Source organism: Astatotilapia calliptera, chromosome 2, assembly GCF_900246225.1.
Source record: "Astatotilapia calliptera chromosome 2, fAstCal1.2, whole genome shotgun sequence".
Taxonomy (NCBI): Eukaryota; Metazoa; Chordata; class Actinopteri; order Cichliformes; family Cichlidae; genus Astatotilapia; species Astatotilapia calliptera.
In genome coordinates this window covers 6,029,292-6,050,972 of record NC_039303.1, presented here as the reverse complement: position 1 = coordinate 6,050,972, position 21,681 = coordinate 6,029,292, and the positions used below count along the sequence as shown (strand labels likewise).

The following is a 21,681-nucleotide window of genomic DNA, read 5'->3' as shown; positions in this document are numbered from 1 at the left end:
TTAGCAATATATGTTAACCAGCTGTAGGCTGAGTAAGAATCAACAAACAAGTAAAAAAAGAAAGGTAAAGAAGATGAATATTTGGAGCATAGCAATGAATGAAAAACAGTTCTCGGTTTAAATCTTTGTTTAATTTAATCACATTAAATGGTGAAAAGTTGCTTGTTCATTTATTTTTCTTTGCTTGTGTATTTCACAAACATATGGTCCCAGTTCAGTAGTGATCCATTTACACACAATAAAAGTGTCAAATATTACATTTGCTGGAGGAGTGGCAGTGTCACATGGCCGTCTGAGCAGGAAGGAGTGTTTCGCATCCACATATCTTCTCAAGAGCAAATCAAAATAATATTAAATAAATATATTAAATATATATTCTATACATATATTTTTTTATACTTTGTTTTCATATACATGCATTATTTTAACATGCAAGGTAATTATAATGTTGCACGTTGCATTAAAGCTTAAATAAAACGCTTAAACGTATTAAACTTGCGAGCATACTCCCACTGGGCAATGGCAAAAATTAATCAAACAAATAAATTAATAAATCCATAAGCATCATCAATCGATCTGCGCGACTACAGTTTATTTCTTAATCAGTCTTTGTGGATTTGTTTGCATCACATCAGTTGCTTTATTTGCAACCCTGTATTAACCTCTTAAGTACTACAAAAACAAAGCTTCAGATTTTATACTTACTTTTTAGGAAAGATAAGAAAGACTGATTTGGAATGATTTTTTTTATACACAAATGGTCACAATGTGTGTGTTTTTTTAAGTTAAATATAACAATTATAGTAATATATAATGACTCTCAAAATCATTTTGCATGGGTAGGTTTCACATTTCTTTAAGTTCACTTTGATAGTTAAGAAACTTGTGACTGTGTGTGTGCGCGTGTGTGTGTGTGTGTGTGTGTGTGTGGGGGGGGGGGGGGGGGGGGGGGTCGATAATACAAGATCATTTGAAGATAATCACAAATATATAGACCAGTAAATCACATTAAAGAAGAGGAAGGAGAAAGGGAAGAGAGCTCTCGAGTACAGGTCAACTCTTTTGGCAGCAGAGGGGATGACCGGCTTTGGGGGAGGAGGTTTCTTGTTGTTCTTTGCTTGGGATTTGCCGAGACCAGAACCAGTATTGATGGCCTTCCCGTAGCAGTCAAAGTTTGACAGTTCAAAGTCCCGTGGGAGTGAACCCACAATGCTGAAATCATTGGTCCTCAGGTCTGATTTAGAGGTGCATACCTTCTTGCAGCGGGTCTCAGCAACCTGGGTGGACAAAAGCACACACAGACACAGACCGACTTGATTATTGAATTCTGCATCATTTCTGTCTAAAAATACGCTTATCTGTGTGAAACATCTGAGCCATGATAAGATTAGAGTAATATTCCGAAAGCGCTACGGGCAGCCTCTAAGGCAGAGTAGCCACAGCAAAGTGGTTCAAAACTGGTTGAGTGAGCAACAGACTGACTTTACAATCCATAAAGGCTTGTAGCTTTATCAGTGGCCCCAAGATTATTCCACCTGTACAGCAAGTTCTTCAGTTAATTTAAGACTTTAAACCAATGAAACCATACCTCTACTGCGTTATTCTGCACTGTAGTGTATTGTAGCTTGGTAGAAATTAAATAAGGATGGTTAGCTGCAAAGTTCACACTGGAACACTATTCCCATGTTGACCAAAGTTAAGTTATTAGAGCAGACAGAACTCATCTGCTACTTTAGTTTAAGTTCTGCACATCTTTCCTCATGCCTGTCACTTACCTCTTGCTGCACAATCAGTCATTCTCTACTTGTTTAGTAGCTGCCAAAAGTGTTTTCTATTACATCCAGTCACTTGAGCCAAAAACATGCTCCACCAGGAAACCCAGAGTCCTGCCATTTATTTCGATGCTGAAGCACGGCTGCAAGCCAAGCACACCCTGAGTGGAAGTGGCCTTTCCCAGCGAACAATGCACAGGAGCAGTTATAATGGAGCTGATCAGTCTATACCAGCTAGGGGTGCAACGATATTCGTATCGATATTGAACCGTTCGATACAGTGCTTTCGGTTCGGTACGCATATGTATCGAACAATAAAATTTTTTTCAATTTTTTTTTTTTCAATTTTTCTCAATTTTTTTTTTTTTTTTTTGTGTCCCGTTTGGATCTATAGCCATCAGAATTGTTGTCTTGAGGCCAAGAAAGATGCCAAGAGGATTTATTTTAAGTGGATCATCATATTGGTCCATTTGATTGACCTTTATTATAATTATGAATTTATTTTATTTTCAGTTGCAAACGGGACAGACATGACTGTGGGATAGGACAGGGGGAAAGAATGAAAGAAAGAGGGGGAGAGAAAGAAAGAAAACCAAAGGGGAGAAAAAAAAAGAACAATACAAAATTTGTAATTTATTTTATCAACTTTCCTTCTGACGATGCTGTCTGTGTTGAGCGCTCAGTGAATCTGCATTTGACTACTCCGCCTAGGCTCGAGAGTGCAGCCTAGGCGGAGTAGTCGAACGCAGATTCACTGAGCACTCAACACAGACAGGATGGTCAGAAGGAAGAGCGCAGGGCAAGCTAGCGAGACAGAAGTGGACCTCCCCACCCTCATTCAGATCTGGCGTTTGGAATTATTTTGGTTTTCATGTGACGTATGACCCTGAAGGTAAGCGAGTCATGGACTAAAGTAAAACAGTATGTTGGATGTGCCATGCAATGCTCAATTACATGGGTGGGAGCTAGTGTGTTAGCGCAGTTAGCTCGTTAACGTGTTGGCCGTCTAGCCCCTCTGTATAGGGTAGCTCGTTAACGGAGATTTGCCGTGTTGTGGCGTTAAGGTTATTTCAACAAGATTAACCTGAAAGCACTAGTGGGAACACAACGAATATGACTGCACATTTACACCGACATCATCCTAGTGCAAAGACAAAAACAAGCATGCATGCTACAAACTTTAGCCGAGTCATTTAGACAGCTGTTAGCACAGGATTCTCCTTATGGAGACCTGATATGTTTAATATGCTGCTGAGAATATAGCCCAGAAGAAACGGATAGTATAGCTTTTATTTTGGAAAGAGACATTTCTCTGTAATAAACTCTCTTTTCCAAAGATGAGTGATTCCTCAATCAGATACAGGGCTCGCAATATCGCTAGCCCGACGTCCCGGGGCTATCTCTCCCCTGCCTGTCGGGCTATTGTAGGAAGGAAAAATATATGTCAATGCTTTTGCATTCTTTCAGAAATGTAGCTGGGTAATTATGTCATTGGGTGAGCCACTGTCAATATGTGACATATTGAAATCGCGTTTGAATTTGCGCTTGTTTTTTTGCTTTCACTTTGCAATCGTGCGAACTGTGTATAGAGAGCGACAGCACTGATCTGTGAGTGATGATAATTTGTGCACCAATTCCTCTGACATCGTCTTATTAATTGTTAGCTTACTATGCAAACATGACAAGTGAAATCTCCCGCAGCTTAAACATGTGAGAGGTTGATCGCGCAGAGAATCGCTGAGCTTATGTGAGTGCGGCAGGATATATATTTCACTACGATGACCTGGATGATTGAGAACCTTCACAGACAGATATATATTTTAGTTCTGCTGAGCCAAATAAGACAGGTCAGGGTGAAGAAGTGACAGCCAAAGAAAAGCTTACCACAAAACGGAGAAGTTATGACAAATCAGACTATAAGGCAAAAAGAAAGTGCAGCTTTATGGTTTCATGGACAAAAGAATTTCTGTGGCTGCAATATGACGAGCTAAAAAACAACACGCACAAGGGTTAGGGTTAAATTTAAAAACTGTACTTTTGTGTTAAAATATATATTTATAATTTTAATAAATGACAAATTAAAAAGGCATGAACATTTTTTTTTGTATCGAAAAAATATCGAACCGTGACACCAAAGTATCGAACCGAACCGAACCGTGAATTTTGTGTATCGTTGCACCCCTAATACCAGCACATTGTATATGCTTCATTTGTCATGAAATAATGAGGGAATGGGCCTGGTCTGGCCACAAAACTGCTTATTAGTAAGCCCTAAAAACAGGAGACTATGTATACAAATGTCTGTAATTCCTAAAGACTTGATCCAAATTTGTTGTTAAACCCACTGAATTACAGCCAAAAGTCTGCACTTCAATCACATCCGAATTGCTTGATTTAAAATCCCCTGTGGTGGCGTATAGAAGCAGAACTGCAAAAATGTGTCTTTGTCCAACAAATTATGAAGGTAAGTGTACCCAACAACATCACATAAGATATAAGAGTATTTTCTAATACACAAATACAGACACATTCATTTTTCTGCAAGTTGGAATTTATCTTTATCAGACTAAGACTGCATGAGGGTTTACAACTGAAACCCTTTTCCATCACGTCTGTACTTTGTATAGATACCTTTCTTGCGAACCAAGCAGCACAAAACAGCATATAGAAACATTTTTGACTGTGCCATTTTTAAACCTCTTATTATGGCAAAAGGAAACTGAATTCCACACTTGCTCTAACTACTCTTTGACACATTAAAAAGTGTTCTGTTTCTTTACAGTAGTGATGATGTCATATTGATTCTGTATGGAGGTTTTTCTCCAAACTGAAAGGAGCATTGAAATGAGGCTATGCAAGATAGCTGGACTCAATTGGAAACAGACTACCCTTTGAAAATGTTGTAAAAGAGCTGTTTGATCTTGAAACTTGGATAGAACTCTGATGCTAAATCAAAGCTACGGCTATTTTAAGAGGAAAAAATATCTTTGGAGCCAAAACTAGACTTGCTTTGTTTTATGAAATTTTGCCTAATATGGCTGTTCTCTCATCTAGGTTCTTGTGACTCCTCTACAGCCTCTACATGTTATCACAACCTGTGCTTACACAAAACAATCTGCAGGAGGACTTAAGTTAATGTCATCCAAAAAAAATCCCTTTCATCGACTTCCCTAAAGGCCTGCGGGGTGAACAGGATCTAATCAGACTAAGGATGCTTATTCACTGAAGTCATTAAGCTCATTAAAGCTTCATTATTTTGATTTGGTTTTGACAAGAAAACCTATTAAACCTCAATGGAATAATGTAATCCTCTCAGACCAAATGTGGTTCGGACTAACATAGACTCAGAGGTAAATTAATTGCAATTAGGGCATACAATCGGAAGACCCATGCAACATCCTCCCTGTGCATGTAAGTGTCAGACTTGAGCCCTGACCAAGCTGTGCGTATGTGTATGTCAGACACAATGCCAATTATTAATGACTGGATTTCCCTTTTCTCAGTGCCGTAATATTCCTATCAGATACTGGATCTGGTTGTTGATGTGGTTTGGGAGTTACATAAAAGCAAAAAAACTATACACAGGCATCCAAACACTCAACAGTCACTCAACAACAAAAATGCACCATCGTTAAAATGTTTTGGTGATTAACTGGGGCATCAAAACCCAAAGAGGTCGTTATGGATATCATCATTATTGATTACACAAGCATCTGTGCTCTCATTAAGCAAAATGCAACTGAAATCAAGTCCCACATAACATAAATACCCTCGATGTTATCTTGATGGATGATGCAAATATTTATGCCTAATGTATGAGTTCTTATTTAGGGTTTCAGGCAATGTAAAGATGTTTTGGTTTATGCCTCCATGTCCAAATATTCTTTAGCAAAAACTAAATAGATATAAGTGGATAAAGAACAAAATCAGAGGTTTTAAATGCCTTTCAATGGGGAATTTTAAGCTTTTGATGTGTCAAAAAATTGCTTTTTTTCTACTTGTATTTGAAGACAAAAGGTTTTGCGTTTTGAGTTTCTGTGTTCCAAACATAGGCATATATTTTTATGCATAATGTGGCCACGCCTATACCAACTGCCCTCATATAGATGGACAAGAAATGGTGACATTGAAATTATACTACGCATATGCAAAGTTGAAACTCTGAAAAGTAAAAGCTGTTGATGATCATGATAAAAGATCTAAAATGGACTGCAAAAAATGGATTCCACTAGTTTGAGCACCATATGCAAAGCATGTGTCCTCTGGTGCATTTTCATTTGAATTGCTCCTGTTATACTACATGCAAACTCTCATAAGAAGGCTACTTAGAGGTGACTTACAGATACAAACACACTCAAATTATCAAAAACCAAATATACTGACATGCAAGGTGCTGACGTGAAGCGGTGTCCCTCCGGTTCCGTTGACCGTGTTGTTCCGGGCAGCAGGGTTCTTTCCTGCAGCCTTCTCTTTGGATGCTATCTTTGCCTTCTCTGCCTCAATGCGTTTTGGGCTGTTGAGCATCACTTGAACCACGGCATACTCCACCAGCGAGGCGAAGCCAAACAGCAGGCAAGCAATGAGCCAGATGTCGATAGCCTTGACGTAGGATACTTTAGGCAGCTCTGAGGCCAAGGAGGTACACTCAGAGGACAAAGAGAGCACTGAGAGGATGCCTGTATGGAGAGTTATAACAAGAGACCTTGTCAGTCATTATAGTCAGATGAGGTATTTTTTTGTTTTTTATATTGAGACATATGTGCACATTTTAGTCCCTGTGAAAACAGCTAGTAATCAAAACATAAAACCTTCATCCCTGTATAGCAAAAATATTTATTTATCACAGAGGTTAAGCATTTGATTAACTTACGGCTGAGGAGAGAACACTAATACGTTTCATCTTTAATGAATAAAAAAATTAAAAATTCATTTAGTAATACACTAATCTGCAAAAAAGCTTTTAGAATGTCAGAGTTACCTCATTTATTAGGACATTTCCAAGAGCTCAAATAGCCTTTAATGAAATAGCATTTTTAAATCATTTTTACAGGTTGGAGATTCCTTTGCAAAGCACCAAAGCATCCTTACAGGATACTAGTGATGGGTCGGTCGCGAACGAAATGGCTCTTAGAGCCGGATCTTTGAAGTGAACGATGCGAGCCGTGGGTTTTTTGTTTTTCGCTTCACGCTGCAAGTCACCCTTGTGTTTGCGCTGAGCAGAGACGGCAAACAGAGCCTTGCGTTTGCGCCCCTTCCCCCTCTGCTCAGCGCTGAGTTGAGGGGGCGGTAGTTACATTCGCAACAGCAGTAGCACACAACAAGAGCAGGAGGGAGAGGGAAAGAAAGAGAGCCGGGAGCAACAACAAGAGACAACACCGTCACATTGGAAAGGTACAGTAAAGAAAATGAGTGACACCAAGAAAAGAAGCAAAGTCTGGAACCATTTCAATCTTAGTGACAAAACAAAGGCAGAGTGTAGTCTACAAGAAAAGGATATCATATAGAGCCGGCTCCACAAACAACATGCACATACACCTAAGAACTGTCCACCCATCAGTGCAATGGGAAGATAAAACGCAGTCAGTTGAGTGTGATATTAATATTTCTAAATGCCAACCTTTCCCTTAATTAAAGATCTGGGCGTTCTCCCCCCGCCTCTTTTTTTCCCCCCATATTTTAATTTATTGCGTTGTGGTTTGCAGTGTTTTGTGTTGTTTCACTTTAAATTTGTTTAAAAGGAAAAAGCTGAAAATTTAAGTAGTTAAAAGTTGAAATGTATGAAATGTAAATAGTTGGTTTCTGTATTTTATAATTTATTTATTACATTTTATGTGGAGTGAATAAATAAAAGTATATTTACAGTGGCCTTTAAAGACAAAACACGTACAAACTCCAAAACACAATGGAAGTGCTCCAGGATGCTAGGGGCCGTGTTGAGCTTTTGTTACCTAGTGGCTACTACACAAGCCAGGAAGTACCAACAATTGGATTGGGTGTGTGGTAGTAACAGGTAAATGAAGTTTTTTTTTTTTTAATTATTCGAATACACACACACACACACACACACACACATATATACACACACACACACATATATATATATAAAAAAAACACCCAACACGCCCCTGCGGGCGGTTTATCCTTCAAGCTCGGGTCCTCTACCAGAGGCCTGGGAGCTTGAGGGTCCTGCGCAGTATCTTAGCTGTTCCCAGGACTGCGCTCTTCTGGACAGAGATCTCCGATGTTGTTCCCGGGATCTCCTGGAGCCACTCGCCTAGCTTGGGAGTCACCGCACCTAGTGCTCCGATTACCACGGGGACCACCGTTACCTTCACCCTCCACATCCTCTCGAGCTCTTCTCTGAGCCCTTGGTATTTCTCCAGCTTCTCGTGTTCCTTCTTCCTGATATTGCTGTCATTCGGAACCGCTACATCGATCACTACGGCCGTCTTCTTCTGTTTGTCTACCACCACTATGTCCGGTTGGTTAGCCACCACCATTTTGTCCGTCTGTATCTGGAAGTCCCACAGGATCTTAGCTCGGTCATTCTCCACCACCCTTGGGGGCATCTCCCATTTTGACCTCGGGACTTCCAGGTTATACTCGGCACAGATGTTCCTGTACACTATGCCGGCCACTTGGTTATGGCGTTCCATGTATGCCTTGCCTGCTAGCATCTTGCACCCTGCTGTTATGTGCTGGATTGTCTCTGGGGCATCTTTACACAGTCTGCACCTGGGGTCTTGCCTGGTGTGATAGACCCCAGCCTCTATGGATCTTGTACTCAGAGCTTGTTCTTGTGCTGCCATGATTAGTGCCTCTGTGCTGTCTTTCAGTCCAGCTTTGTCCAGCCACTGGTAGGATTTCTGGATATCAGCCACCTCCTCTATCTGCCGGTGGTACATACCGTGCAGGGGCCTGTCCTTCCATGATGGTTCCTCGTCTCCCTCCTCTTTCTTGGGTTTCTGCTGCCTGAGGTATTCACTGAGCACTTGGTCAGTTGGGGCCATCTTCCCAATGTATTCTTGGATGTTCGTTGTCTCATCCTGGACTGTGGTGCTGACACTCACCAGTATATATATACTCACCAGTATATATATATATATACATATATATATATATATGTATATACATATATATATGGGGGCGATCGTGGCTCAAGAGTTGGGAGTTCACCTTGTAATCGGAAGGTTGCCGGTTCGAGCCCCGGCTTGGACAGTCTCGGTCGTTGTGTCCTTGGGCAAGACACTTCACCCGTTGCCTACTGGTGGTGGTCAGAGGGCCCGGTGGCGCCAGTGTCCGGCAGCCTCGCCTCTGTCAGTGTACCCCAGGGTGGCTGTGGCTACAATGTAGCTTGCCATCACCAGTGTGTGAATGTGTGTGTGAATGGGTGGATGACTGGATATGTAAAGCGCTTTGGGGTCCTTAGGGACTAGTAAAGTGCTATATAAATACAGGCCATTTACCATTTACCATATATGAGTGTTTGTGTATTAATACAAAAACAATAGACATATGAATTCGATTGTGTAATTTAAGTGATCTAGGTAGCTCTGTTTTGGAAGTTCAGTTAACGCTAGAAATGTGTTTTGGAGTTTGTACGTGTTTCATCTCTAGGGGCCCCCATAAATATTTATACATAAACATACATAAAGAATACCACGTTTTTTCACATTACTAATTCCTTTTGTGCATAATTTTATATTGTTGTTGATAATTAAGTCATTAAAGCAAGAAAAAAACCTGAAGAGCCGGTTGGGAGCCGAAAGAGCCGGCTCTTTTTAGTGAGCCGAGCCGAAAGAGCTGTTCTCTAAAAAGAGCCGGAAATCCCATCACTACAGGATACAGCACAAATAATTACAGCCAGCCTTTAGAGGGTGTTCTAACAACTGACAAAGAGCTTTGCACAATTTTTTTTCAAATAATAGTGCTGCTTCAGGGACACAATAAAACACACAAATAGTTACTAGGTTTTGCCTCCAGGCCTCATATGGGTCACTCATCAACAAAATGTTCATACTGGGTTCAGGATTTCTAAACAAATTGCTTCTTTCTCACTGGAATAAACTTTAATTACAGAATCGTGGAAGCCTACCTATATGAACAGAGAGAAATATGAAAGTGGCAATATTGGTGTCTTGTTCATCAGTGAAAAAAAAACAAACGTGGGCTATATGAGAATGAAAAACAGGAACAACATACTGTACAGAAAATTTCTGTTGTGTCATGGCAAACCAAGTTATATTGTTACATCTGTTCACACTCCCTATACGGCAAGAATACATGCTGTTTAAACATAAAAACACACACCTCAGTTCAATGAGCACATGGACACATACAGTATATCCACATGTACACACACACACACACACACACACACACACATAGACACACACACACACACACACACACACACACACACACACACACACACACACAGCACAGAGCTATAAATGAGAGTATTCCCACACCTGGGTGCTAACTGACCTGGACTGATCCCATTTAGAGAGAAGTCAGGGGAGGCTTCCAGGAGGAGTTGGAGTGATGATGGAATGAAAGTGGTGATAAACAACTGGAGGGAGGATGGAAAAAAGGAAGCAGTGGAAGACTGAAGTGGGATAACAATGGATTATCTTATCTGTGCAGCCCTGAACACACACACACAGACGTGCCAGTGTGACACTGGGTGTGGGTGACACTGACATATTACACACAGGTTGAATTATGAAGGAGGGGGACAAGCAAATGGAAAGATTTTTTTTCTCAAGCCAGCACAAGATCTACAAATACTCTGTCAATTCTGAAAAGTGTAGTGTTTGTAAAGTGTAGTATAAGCATTTACAGCATATGAAGGAAAGATAATGCATAAACATCTATAAGAAATAGGCAAATATAACATCTATACAGTGATATATAACCTTGCTTGAGGCATTTTTCTAATTAATCTGAACACATAAGGGTGTGCCAAAACGTTTATATTTGGTACATGTAAGACATACTTGAAATATATCTGCTGTAAAAATAGTGTTAAAATTGTTAGTTCACTACATTCATTCATGTGACAGTAGTAGTGTCTTTATCTGAGTATTTTTACATTCAGGACTTGAATTTCAAGTTGTAACATCATTCAGAGATGGCCTTCTCTGAAATAGCCGAATTACTTATTCAGCTATTTCATTAAACTGAATGTGAAAAATCACAGTGGAGCCTGTGATTTGGAGCATTTGAGTGGTAAGTTTATCACTGTTATGTGTTGTACCATACCACATCAGACGTTAAATTAAGCTACAATTTGACCAGGTTAGTTAATCAGTTCCAGGTGTCACATGTTTTGAGGACATCCATTAAGTAGAGACACAAGACAGAAGGGCATCCACGGGGCAAGACAAAGAAATAAAAAAAAAACCCTATAATGATGCTATGAGAAGAGTGTGTTTTAGCTGAGGAAACTTATGAAACCGAATGTTTAAAAGAACTGACAACTTCATATTAGCCAGTGGTGCCAGCCTGTGCTTAGAATATATTAACCTAGTTCCTTTTTCCAACATACAGGCCTAAGCGAAAGACAAATTGTGTCAACAATCAGTGTTATAAAAAGGGCCACTAGATATTGTTCATCTGGGTCCTGTGATTTATGCAGTACATATACAAAGTCACACTATAATCTAAGTACTACCAGTACCAGACAATCCTTGTCACTTCCCTTGGGGCTCGTTCTAACACTCTAGTAATCTACCTGAACCTCCCTCAGGCTTGATACAACGTGTGCTTCTTTAATTTGGAAAAAAAACAGCACCTGTGTGCTTCAGCACACTCCTTCATTACTTTGGTTAATAGGGATCAGGTGTGCCCTGTTGGCCAGCTCAAGTAGCTTCTGCATTCCCACTGTCTCCGTAACACTTTATTGACTGCACAGAATAACATAAGAATTTAAGTGAAAGACAAGAGCCTGGCCTTGCCTCCAGCGATAATAAGCTAAAATTTAACAAAAGGCATTTTATCAGTGGATGTTTATAGGAATCAGCTTCTTGTCTAATGGGAAAAATAGCTTGAGTGGATGAATGTTTTAGATTTTAAACATAACAGCAAAGAGAAACCAAAGTTATGACAATTAGGCATAAACCAACTGGCTAACCAGCAAAGGGGGCAGTTATTGGTCTTAAACATGGGTTTAAGCTCTCAGCTCTGATTCATGTGTATTTAGCTTACACTGGACAAGGGTTCTTGCTTCATGGGTCCCATCTGTCAATTACAGCGACATTCAATGATTTGTCACATACAGAAAAACGATGGCTATGACACCAACCTCGACAGATAAGTCCTTCATGGTGTCAAAGTGATGGATAAGTCAGTGATCCATACAAACATCCAAATACTTTAGAGTGGTTTCTATTTATTTACTATAGCCTTTTGCCCAATAGAAATCCTTTTAGACAGTAGTTTAAATGTCTAATTCCTCCAATAAAAAAAAAACAAAACACTCTCACCCATCACCCTTTTTGATCTAATTATGCACTTATCCCTGGATGGAAGCACAAGAAATAGTTCACAGACAATGTGTACTGATAAAGATCGGTGAAACTTATCAAGTAATCCATACCCAAAGGAACCCTGGCAGCACTTGCGTCAGGGTTAATCCAGAAGGAAAGCCATGAAAGGACTACGATGAGCAGCGTAGGGGCATAAACACCCATCATGTAGAAGCCAACCTGTCGCCTTAGGGTGAAGATAACCTCTACACAAGTGTAGTACCCTGCATGACAATGGAAACAATGGTCACATATCAAAACATGATTTCATCAAAACATAGCTAAGGTAGTTAAGTAGGCATGTGCTTGATGGCACTGGCAGTGCCTTCATGCACATGATTTATGTGTCCCAATTCAGAGAAATGGCACTATATGAAGCCCATGCTCCACCTTACCTTTTCCCATAAAGCATAATTAATTAGAGACAATAGCCAGCAGTAGTTTTAAGATCAATAAGAAAAAATAAAATGTTACGTATTGGTTGAAATGTGGTCTTCAGAGCATCCAGTCCCTTAACTGAAACAGAGCAGGTGAGAGAACTGGCACTTCACTGAACGGTCTATAAAAGCCACATTAGGCATTAGGAGGTAAGGTAAGTTCTTTATGCACTCTACTTCGTCCTTTGGCCAAAGAGAAAAGCAAACTGCAGTAGTGTGCATCATTTGTCATGGAGAAAGCAAAAAGAGAAGACAACAGCCAATAGGCTTTAATATAATTTCACATAACTTTGTTAAAGCTGAGACTTATTTGAGCACTCAAGGTCGCACATCAGAAAATACTGCTTCCTACTGTGAATGTGCCAAATGTGTAGGATGTCTGAACCTGCCCCAAATCCTTTGAGTTATTACTGTTAGAATTGGCACTTCCATTTTCTCTTTTTTTTAAGTGATTTTGCTTGAAAGTACTATATACATTCCTACTAATAACTTATCTATTTTTCAATCACTCATTCCTGTTGGAAGTAAAGCCATCATTAGTAAGCCTGAGGAATAAGAATCCATAAGATTCAGACCTTTTCAGGAGCCTTTTGTTTCTGAATATAGAGCCTAGTTAGTCGGTCTAATGGGATGGTAGAGTGGGTGGGCTGAAGTAATATTTAACTAGCTCAGGGATCTCTGGAGCTTTTATACAGCATATAAGAGCCGCCTGTGTCGCCAAGCAGGCTTGAACCAGTCGTAGACAGAGGTGATCTTTGTGTCTGGCCAGGTAGCCATGGCAACCAGTTAAAAGCCTGACTCATCGCCAGCAGTGTGCCTCCCCAAGTGTGAGAGCATTGAGGTCATACCAGCTCTGTTGGCTGATAGAGATTTTTCCATTTCATTGTGAATTCATTTTGTACTCACATAAGTCTGCATGAGTGTATACCACAGTACCATTACCTTTTTCTTTTTTGCAGTTTTACTTCTTTTATTACAGGATTAGTTATTATTCTTAGTTCGGCAAGCAGCCTGGAAAATGACAACTTTTACAAGCTGTCTGCTACCCTTCACTGGTATTTAGACACATTTAAAAAAGAAAAAACCTCTTAGCAACAATATTCAGTAAGGACCACATAATTGTATATAAGGGTACTGAGGCCTGTAATGCAATTCAATATTTAGGACCAAGAAGGATAACCCAGTAGGTGGTTCACTTCTGGCAGGGCACACTGTCATGATAACTGATGCTGCACACCTAATTTGCTAGCTTCAAACACAGTTCAAGACAGCAGATAAAAACATAAAATCACCACCTGGGGATAAATCAGATTTTTAGAAATAATAAACAATTTTATTATTTCATATTTATATAGTAAATAGCTTTTTTTTTTTTTTTTTTATTCTTCTCATGACAAATGGGAACAAACAGATCTTATCCTGTGTAGTCCTTGTTGTACATTTGGCCATTTGATGATAACATCAGAATTTTTGGTAAAACATACTTAGAAAAAACTTGGTTAACTTCCTTAAGAAACCACCTTCGTGTGATTGTTTAAAATAATAGGCTGTAATGGACATATTGAAGCCAAATAATTAAAAGATTCTTGGAAAACTGAATGTTACCACTGTTATTTTTACTATACTCAGTGCACAACCTATTAGCTACACCTTGCTAGTACTACATTCACCCCACTTTGGCCTTTACAACTGCCTTAAATCTTCATAGCAGAGATTTCTCAAAATCCTGTAAACATTCTTCAGAGATTACTTTTATTCTTATTGTACAAATGGATGAGATTTTCATGGTAAAGTGAAAAATAGATCCAGGACAGAAAAAGCTGCATTATGCCGGTCATACAACTTCAGCTTTTTGCAAGAGTCTGCACAGACAGCATGCTAATGCTAAGCTAGCCAGCATACTAAGAGAAGAGTCATCTGTGTCCTAGTTTGAACAGCGACTTGTGTTGGTGTGTTGGGCCCAGGGAACACATTCACATAAAAAATTAAATACATTTCAATGGGGTTTTTTTTTGTTTGTTTTTTCTATCTTTACATTTTATTTAACCATGAGCAAAACCTTCCCTGTGGTTTGTCTTTTAAAACTCTAAATTACTTTAAACTTGTCAACATTAGGTTTGACTACTGATAACACATCATGAAATAGAAATAATATGAATGAGAGGAGTTTGCACTGTGACAACTCAAAGTCACTCCATGTTTCAAATTACAGCGTGTGCTAATATTATTACTTTGTTTACTTTGAGGAGAGTCAGAGTAACCTTTCAGTCATGACTAAGTAAATTTGTAATATTTCTGAATTTGTCCTAAGTTATCTGATACATCTGTCTGCTCAGTGACTGTGATTTTTGGTGGCTTCCCAAGAGGGAGATAGTCAACAGTTAATGGCAGACATATCCATATGACTATACTTTTAGGTTGAGGATAATTTTCTTTTAAAAAAAAAATTAATATTGCTTAAAACAATGTTCATAGAAAGTCGGAATTTTAGCGCAGATGCCAGCGCAGGGAAAAAAAGTAATTTAGTAGTTCAATATACCCATTCAGACTTCTACTGTACATTTTTACTGTCAGCTGAGCGTAACTACTTTCTTTGGATGGTCAAAACTTTTTAACTTTCTTATCACTTTATATTGTTTCATAACGATGAAAGTACCTGTGCCTGCATAGTATTTGGTGCAGTTTCCATAAGTAATATCTTCTTGTCGGATATCAAACTGTGGCAGAGCAATAGCATCCATTTGCACAGGGTCTCCTGTCTGCCACATAAACTGCAGGTCATCTGTTGTATAACCAACTGGAAATCAGGAGGGCACAGATACAGAGATAGAAAAACAGTCAAACACAACAGATATATATAGTTTAAGCCCACCGTTACCACCCTTCCAATGAACATAACAGTTCAAATGCATGAAGCCATCCAGAATATGATACATCTCAGCAGTCAGGTTTGGCTTTACAGGGTAATGGCTTCAAGTTATGTTGCTTATTTAAGTCTAACTGCTTTGTAAACAAGATGCAGTAAAGACATGTCAAGCTCAATTAGCTATGAGACTCTCACAACAACCCTAAAATATGATGATTTATTCTACTGCACTAAGTGTTCACCACTGGAATTGGCTGCTAAACACAAGCAAAATGCTCTTATTTACCCTAAAACCAACTACTTTACAAAAACAACAACTATATTCCCAACTCATAAATACTGAATGTCTAAAATATCAGCAAGCACATGTGTATACTGATGAGATACTTTAAAGAGTTGTTAATTTAGGAAAACTTACAGCTTTCAAGTTGCATTTTACACCTCTGTGTGTCCATAGGGAATAAGGTCAGATCAAGTGGACAAGAAAGGGTGACGGACAACCTGTCGGAGGAAGAAGATATTTATTTTTTTTCTTTATGGCTGCTTTATTGTATTCATTGCATATATTACTGTATACACTTCACAAGATGAAACTCTAGATTACACTGGAGCCAAGGGTTTAACCCGAAAGGGTTTTTTTTTCTGAGTGATATATTAACATGGAATAAAATGGTACATGCAAACATACAGACAATTCTCTTTGGAGATGAATAAAACCTGGCAGCAATCCCTTTGAAGATTAAGTCTGTACATTCACATTTCTATTGGTTATCCAGTTTTGTGTTACATGGGGGCCTGGAACCTATTCTACTTGTTGTAAGGTAAAAGGCGGGGTACAAATCTGTTTTCCACTAAATCTTGTGCATGTAAACAGTTTTATCTTTTGAGTTTCCAGTTTTACAGTCTTAATTACTGAAGAAAATATATTAAAATAAAGTAAAGAAGGACAGAAAACACAGGCAAATATTTCCAGTATAGACTAAAATATATCAGAGTGAATTTGCAGTACTTCAGGTCATAGACACAAATGATCCATGATTAAATACATTGGCAGCACTACAGGTAATAGTTCTATGCAGCTGGGTCAAAAATTATTTAATGTGCTCAGTCTACAGATGTGTCCACAGCTACATAATATAATTTTGCACTTTTATGTAGTCTAATATTGAGAACACTGAGCAGTCATTTGGTTACTACTAAGGTTGATGCTACATTAATTCAGTCTGAAACTATGCCAAATTAGCCAGGAGATAAGATGTACCACAACGTAAGGAGTGCTCTGACACGTTGATAAATATGTTTTTTTTCCTTTCTCACTGGGAGGTTGTTTTGCTCTAAATAGTAGCAAGAGGTGTCTCCTTTTTATTTGACATAAAAGCCATAGTAAAGCCTAAAAAGAACAGTTAGTGTTTTGACACAATATGACAATCTTAATGGTCAATTGTTTCTGTATCCAGGGATACAGCCCTCAAGGCACACACAACCAGGTAATAACTTAGAAGTGGGTATTGATAACTGGTTGAAGTATTGATAAGAAGTGATAAGCCATGATTGCCATGGTTCCCTGTAGTGTGAATGGAAGCGTAGTGAAACTGTGAAGAGACTATTCATGAAGTCAGATGCATCTTTTGAAATGTGTTGGTTTCAGTGGTAAAGCACAACTTTTATTTTGAAGGCCAATGTTCTCCGATTCCAGTTTGTGCCACAATTTTGCAAGTTTTACTACAGGGTGGTGAATTTGCAGATAAGTCGGTTTGTTCCATGGAAAACACAAGTGACCCTGATGATCTGCTGGTGACCAAAGCAGTCACAAAGGGGTATCTTCATTGCAACTGATTTCTCTTAGCAAAATCCAGCAACACCTAAGAACCACTTGCAAACCAGTTAAAGAACACACATTTCTTTCATAGCAAGCAGAGGTTGTCAGGGAATCGCCAGCTTGGGACTGAGGCCTAACATGGTTTACAAATTTCTAAATATTCCACTATGAGGCTGCCATTATGAAGTGATTACTTTTGAAGTCATGTAAGTGTTTACATTCTTTGTTCTATGGCCAATAATAAACTCTAATAGCCTGAAATACAGCTTAATGTATACTGTTTATAGAAAGCTAGATGTAAGGTAACACCCTATTGATCCCTTTCAAATACAAGATTTAATAACTCTAATATCTAGCATATTGGACTCCTTTAGCTAAAAGGCTGCTGAAAAGGCTGTGTCTTCAGTATGGCCGCCCAGCTCCAACAATTGAGTTGTGACTGACTTGACTTCAAGATAGGCAGGGTAACGCTACGCTATCCTTTTTTAAAAATTAGTCTCTAGTTATCAATGCAGGACACAGAACTGACTTTAAGTGCTTTGTAGATGTTTCTAATTAGTACTTAGGCACCAGCCACCGCTTAAGTGCAGTATAAATGGATAACACTCAAACAACCAAATGAGCTCCAGTCTCAATAACTAGATAAGAGAAAACTAGACAGGAAATTTGAATTGCTGTTCCTTCATTCCTTAATTGGAGTCAAATTATTTCAGTTGTTGTATGCTTGTCACCGAATATTTAGAAATGCAAAAAGCCTAACTGCTAGGTAGTAAAACAGAAAGAACACATTTTATATTACTTTCACTAGCTGGGCCCACGTCCTCATTTTAGGTTTGAAAGCGTATTAGTAGATAAAGGTGAATGCCGTGGACGTGAATTGAGCTGGGGTTTAGGGAAGGCCACTGGTGGTGGCTCCCGGACCCAGCAGATCCCTGTGTACTAATTAGAAGTGAAGAAGTTAAAGAATTGAAAAGAGGAGGGAGGGTGAGGAACGTAAACGAGTATTAACAGGTTGTAGAACTGGGGGAAACTACATAGATAAGAATCAGGAGGAGCGTGTTTGGAGGCGCGGTCCCACTCCTGAAATTCTGGTACTTTATCTCCAATTGTTTTAAACTGTAGGGATCACAGGGCTTGACCCCAGATCTAAGTGATAAAACAACCTCATAATTACTTGAAATAAAGATCAGCGAATATGGCAAAAGCATAAATACACCCTGTTTAAGCCATTTAGTAAAAAATATAGAATGCTATATCAATATCATAAGCTATATGTTTTGGTATCATAAATCAATGCTGGTATTGATAAAATATTAGTGAAGATCATTCCTAGACTGTATGAGATCTGTTTGCAGACAGAATCCTTTCTACTTAACTTAAAGTTTTTTTTTCATCAGCTTTAAACTTGAAGATTCATGACTTATGGCCCAAACTAAAATTGAGTGGTACTGTCGAAAGGACTTTTGAATTAAACCAGATACTAAGTCATAGCAAAATTTACAGTAATGCTGCATTTTCCTGGATTATTGCATATCTGATGAAGTGACTATTTTCAACGAATCACATAAGACTGAACGACATTTCAAGTACACTGATTAAAAACAAGTTAAAAAAAAAAGTAAATAAATTACCTCATACTGATTAGGACATCTCCATTACGGAAGATGAAGAGGAGAATATTTTCTTGGGTAACATCATGAAAGTTGGCGCTCTTCTCATTAGCGAAGAACAGGTCGGGTTTCCAGAGACATTTGAACATCTTGGGATCAACAGTGAGAGAATCAGACTTGAAGTCGTCTGGCAGTTTCAGCCTGGGGTCATTCCAGCGCTGCCGCAAGAAGATGTTGACTCTGTAATCCTGTTAAGTGTAACACCAGGCGAGTACAAACACAGTTAATGTTACTTCCATGTAAACTCAACTGGACACAGTTTGGGTGCTTTCACGGTAAATGATGCCCAAAAGGCAAACTCTCTAAATGGAATAAAATAAAGCATATGCTAATCTTTCTGCTAACATTTTCTGAAGCTTTAAGGGGGATGGTACAAAAAAGTGCATTTTCTGTGTGAATGAATGAGATGCTTTAACAGGGTAACAAAAACATTTTTAAGCCTCCTAAATATGTTTGAATAATGAATAATAACATATAGATTACTTTAAGTGCAGAGTGACAGTTTACATCTGCAACAGAATGCCTTTAAAGCGGTCAACACACAAGAAACTGCACAGTCCAAGGGTCAAATGTTATCAACACAGCAACAGCAAGTACCTCATTAGTGCACATATTAGTAAAATGTCCACATTCTTGATGGTGGGAAAGTATCACTGTGAGCTTTGGGACACATCTCTGTGCACACACTGATGGTGGGCCTCAAGCTGTTCTGGGAGCAGGTGAGCTATTAAGCTGAGGTTGAAGACAGATGGTATGTCAAATACAATGGCTGAAATATCAGCTTTGCATGTGTTCAGTCTTGTGTAGGAAATATGCCTTAAACGTATACTCTCCCCTTCTATTTAGTTTTTATTACCTGAAACTATATTATTATTGACATTTTTGTTATTTGACATGGCAGCTTGTTTAAATCTAAAGTAAAGTCAATGAGAAACCATTAGAATTTTTAATAACTCAATTTTAGCATATGTGCATCTACTGCAATTTAAAACATGTTAGTATTTATTACAAGGGAAAAAAACTGCCCATGGCCATTACACTTGCAATACATAAATGATGCAATGTCAAAATTATGGAAGCCCATTTCCGCCACTAAAATTTCGAGTAATCTACGTGAATGACGTCATTTCCTTGTTACCCGGAAGCTGAAGCCTTCAGGTAAAAATGCTACAGCTAAGCTACCGGCAATGTCAAAATACAGCAGTTCAAATGACATAAATAGAATATACGTGTTTATAGACTACACAAATCTGCCAAGTTTGAGCCAATAGAAATTCTGATATGATTGTGACACGTTGCGTGTCACTCACTTCTCACATGGTTTGGCACCTAGCTAGCTGGTGAACATAGATATTGTTATTATTATTTCAGCCAGTGCAGAGATGTCAATTAACGCTGAGCAAAAACAGTTAAATTGTAGATTTTAAGGGTTATTTGTGTCTTTTATGTACCCCAAAACAAATTTTAACTTTACTGAGGAATTTTCCACTGTCCATCAGCATTTATACACTCACTTGCCAAATCATTAGGTACATGTGTTAAATTGCCAGTGTAAATATTTTATCTAATGGCAGCAAGTCAGTGCATTTAGGCATGTAGAGTTAGTCAAAGAAAAAAACTGCTGAAATTCAAACCAAGGATCAGAATGGCAAAGAAAGGAGATTTAAGTGACTCTGAGCCTTTCTAGGTTGTTGTGCTGCTCTGAGTATTTGAAAAACTGCTGGATTTGGATTCTCTCACACAACAATCTCTGGGGTTTACAGAGAACGGTCCAAAACATAGAAAATCTCCAATGAGCTGCAGTTCTCTGGGTAAAAATCCAATGTTGATGCCAGAGGTGAGAGGAGAATGAAAAGACTGTTTTAACCTGATAGGGAGGCAAAAGTAACTCAACCACTATCTAATAACCAAAATATGCAAATACTTGGCAGGGTCGGAGGCAGGGTCAGAATTTGGCATAAACAGTTAAGGAGTGGCCCGTATGATGCATTATTTTCTTTTGAAAGGGGAATCTTGCAATCAAGCTGTTGATATCTTATTTTATAAGATATCATTTCTATACAACCACATTTTAGACACCTGTGTTGAACTAGTCCTTGAGCTACAACATGAATAGCTTCTGGTGGCTCTTCTCTGTCTGAGGGAGACACGGGCCAATTCCCACACCTTTTCCTTCTCTAAAAACTAGACAAGGAAATATATCTTGCTTCTGGCTCACAATCAAGCTGCCAGTACAACATTCGATTCCAGAGAGATTTAAGAACTTTCTATAACCACTGAGGGAAACTAAAGCTGAGAAGCAGTAAAAAAACATATATAACAACAATTTATTCCATCTCCGAAGAAAATTAGTCATTGTTTTCTAAAGATTATAATCATAATGTGAAAATAGGTATGTTAAATATAGTGAGTGTTTGGTAGAGGGAGGTGTGAATAATGAAAGAAGGTTTCCTGAGATCAGATACCCCACAGAGTGAAAAATTGAGGGTAGAGGTGACCAGCTGTCTCTTCCTCCTTCTGCTAGATTTGTTTCAAACCTTCCTCACTTTCATTCAGTTTATGCCTAGGCTGGGTGTCCAGGGGGAAAA

At 38.8% G+C, this 21,681-nt stretch overlaps 1 protein-coding gene across 2 annotated transcripts in view; it reads right to left on the bottom strand.

Annotated features, from left to right (window-relative positions):
• Positions 1-148: 148 nt before the first annotated feature.
• glrbb (glycine receptor, beta b) overlaps positions 149-21,681 on the bottom strand; it is a 32,210-nt gene continuing 10,677 nt past the window's right edge. The window contains exons 5-10 of one of the 2 annotated variants that reach the window (XM_026182684.1): positions 19,055-19,281; positions 16,023-16,105; positions 15,395-15,535; positions 12,373-12,525; positions 6,156-6,448; positions 149-1,277 (exon numbers count right to left, since the gene is read on the bottom strand). In XM_026182684.1, coding sequence (XP_026038469.1) covers positions 981-1,277; positions 6,156-6,448; positions 12,373-12,525; positions 15,395-15,535; positions 16,023-16,105; positions 19,055-19,281 — 1,194 coding nt within the window. In that variant the 3' untranslated portion in view covers positions 149-980. Of the gene's footprint in view, positions 1,278-6,155; positions 6,449-10,176; positions 10,345-12,372; positions 12,526-15,394; positions 15,536-16,022; positions 16,106-19,054; positions 19,282-21,681 lie in introns of those variants that run through there. The other variant, XM_026182690.1, reaches the window with a different exon arrangement.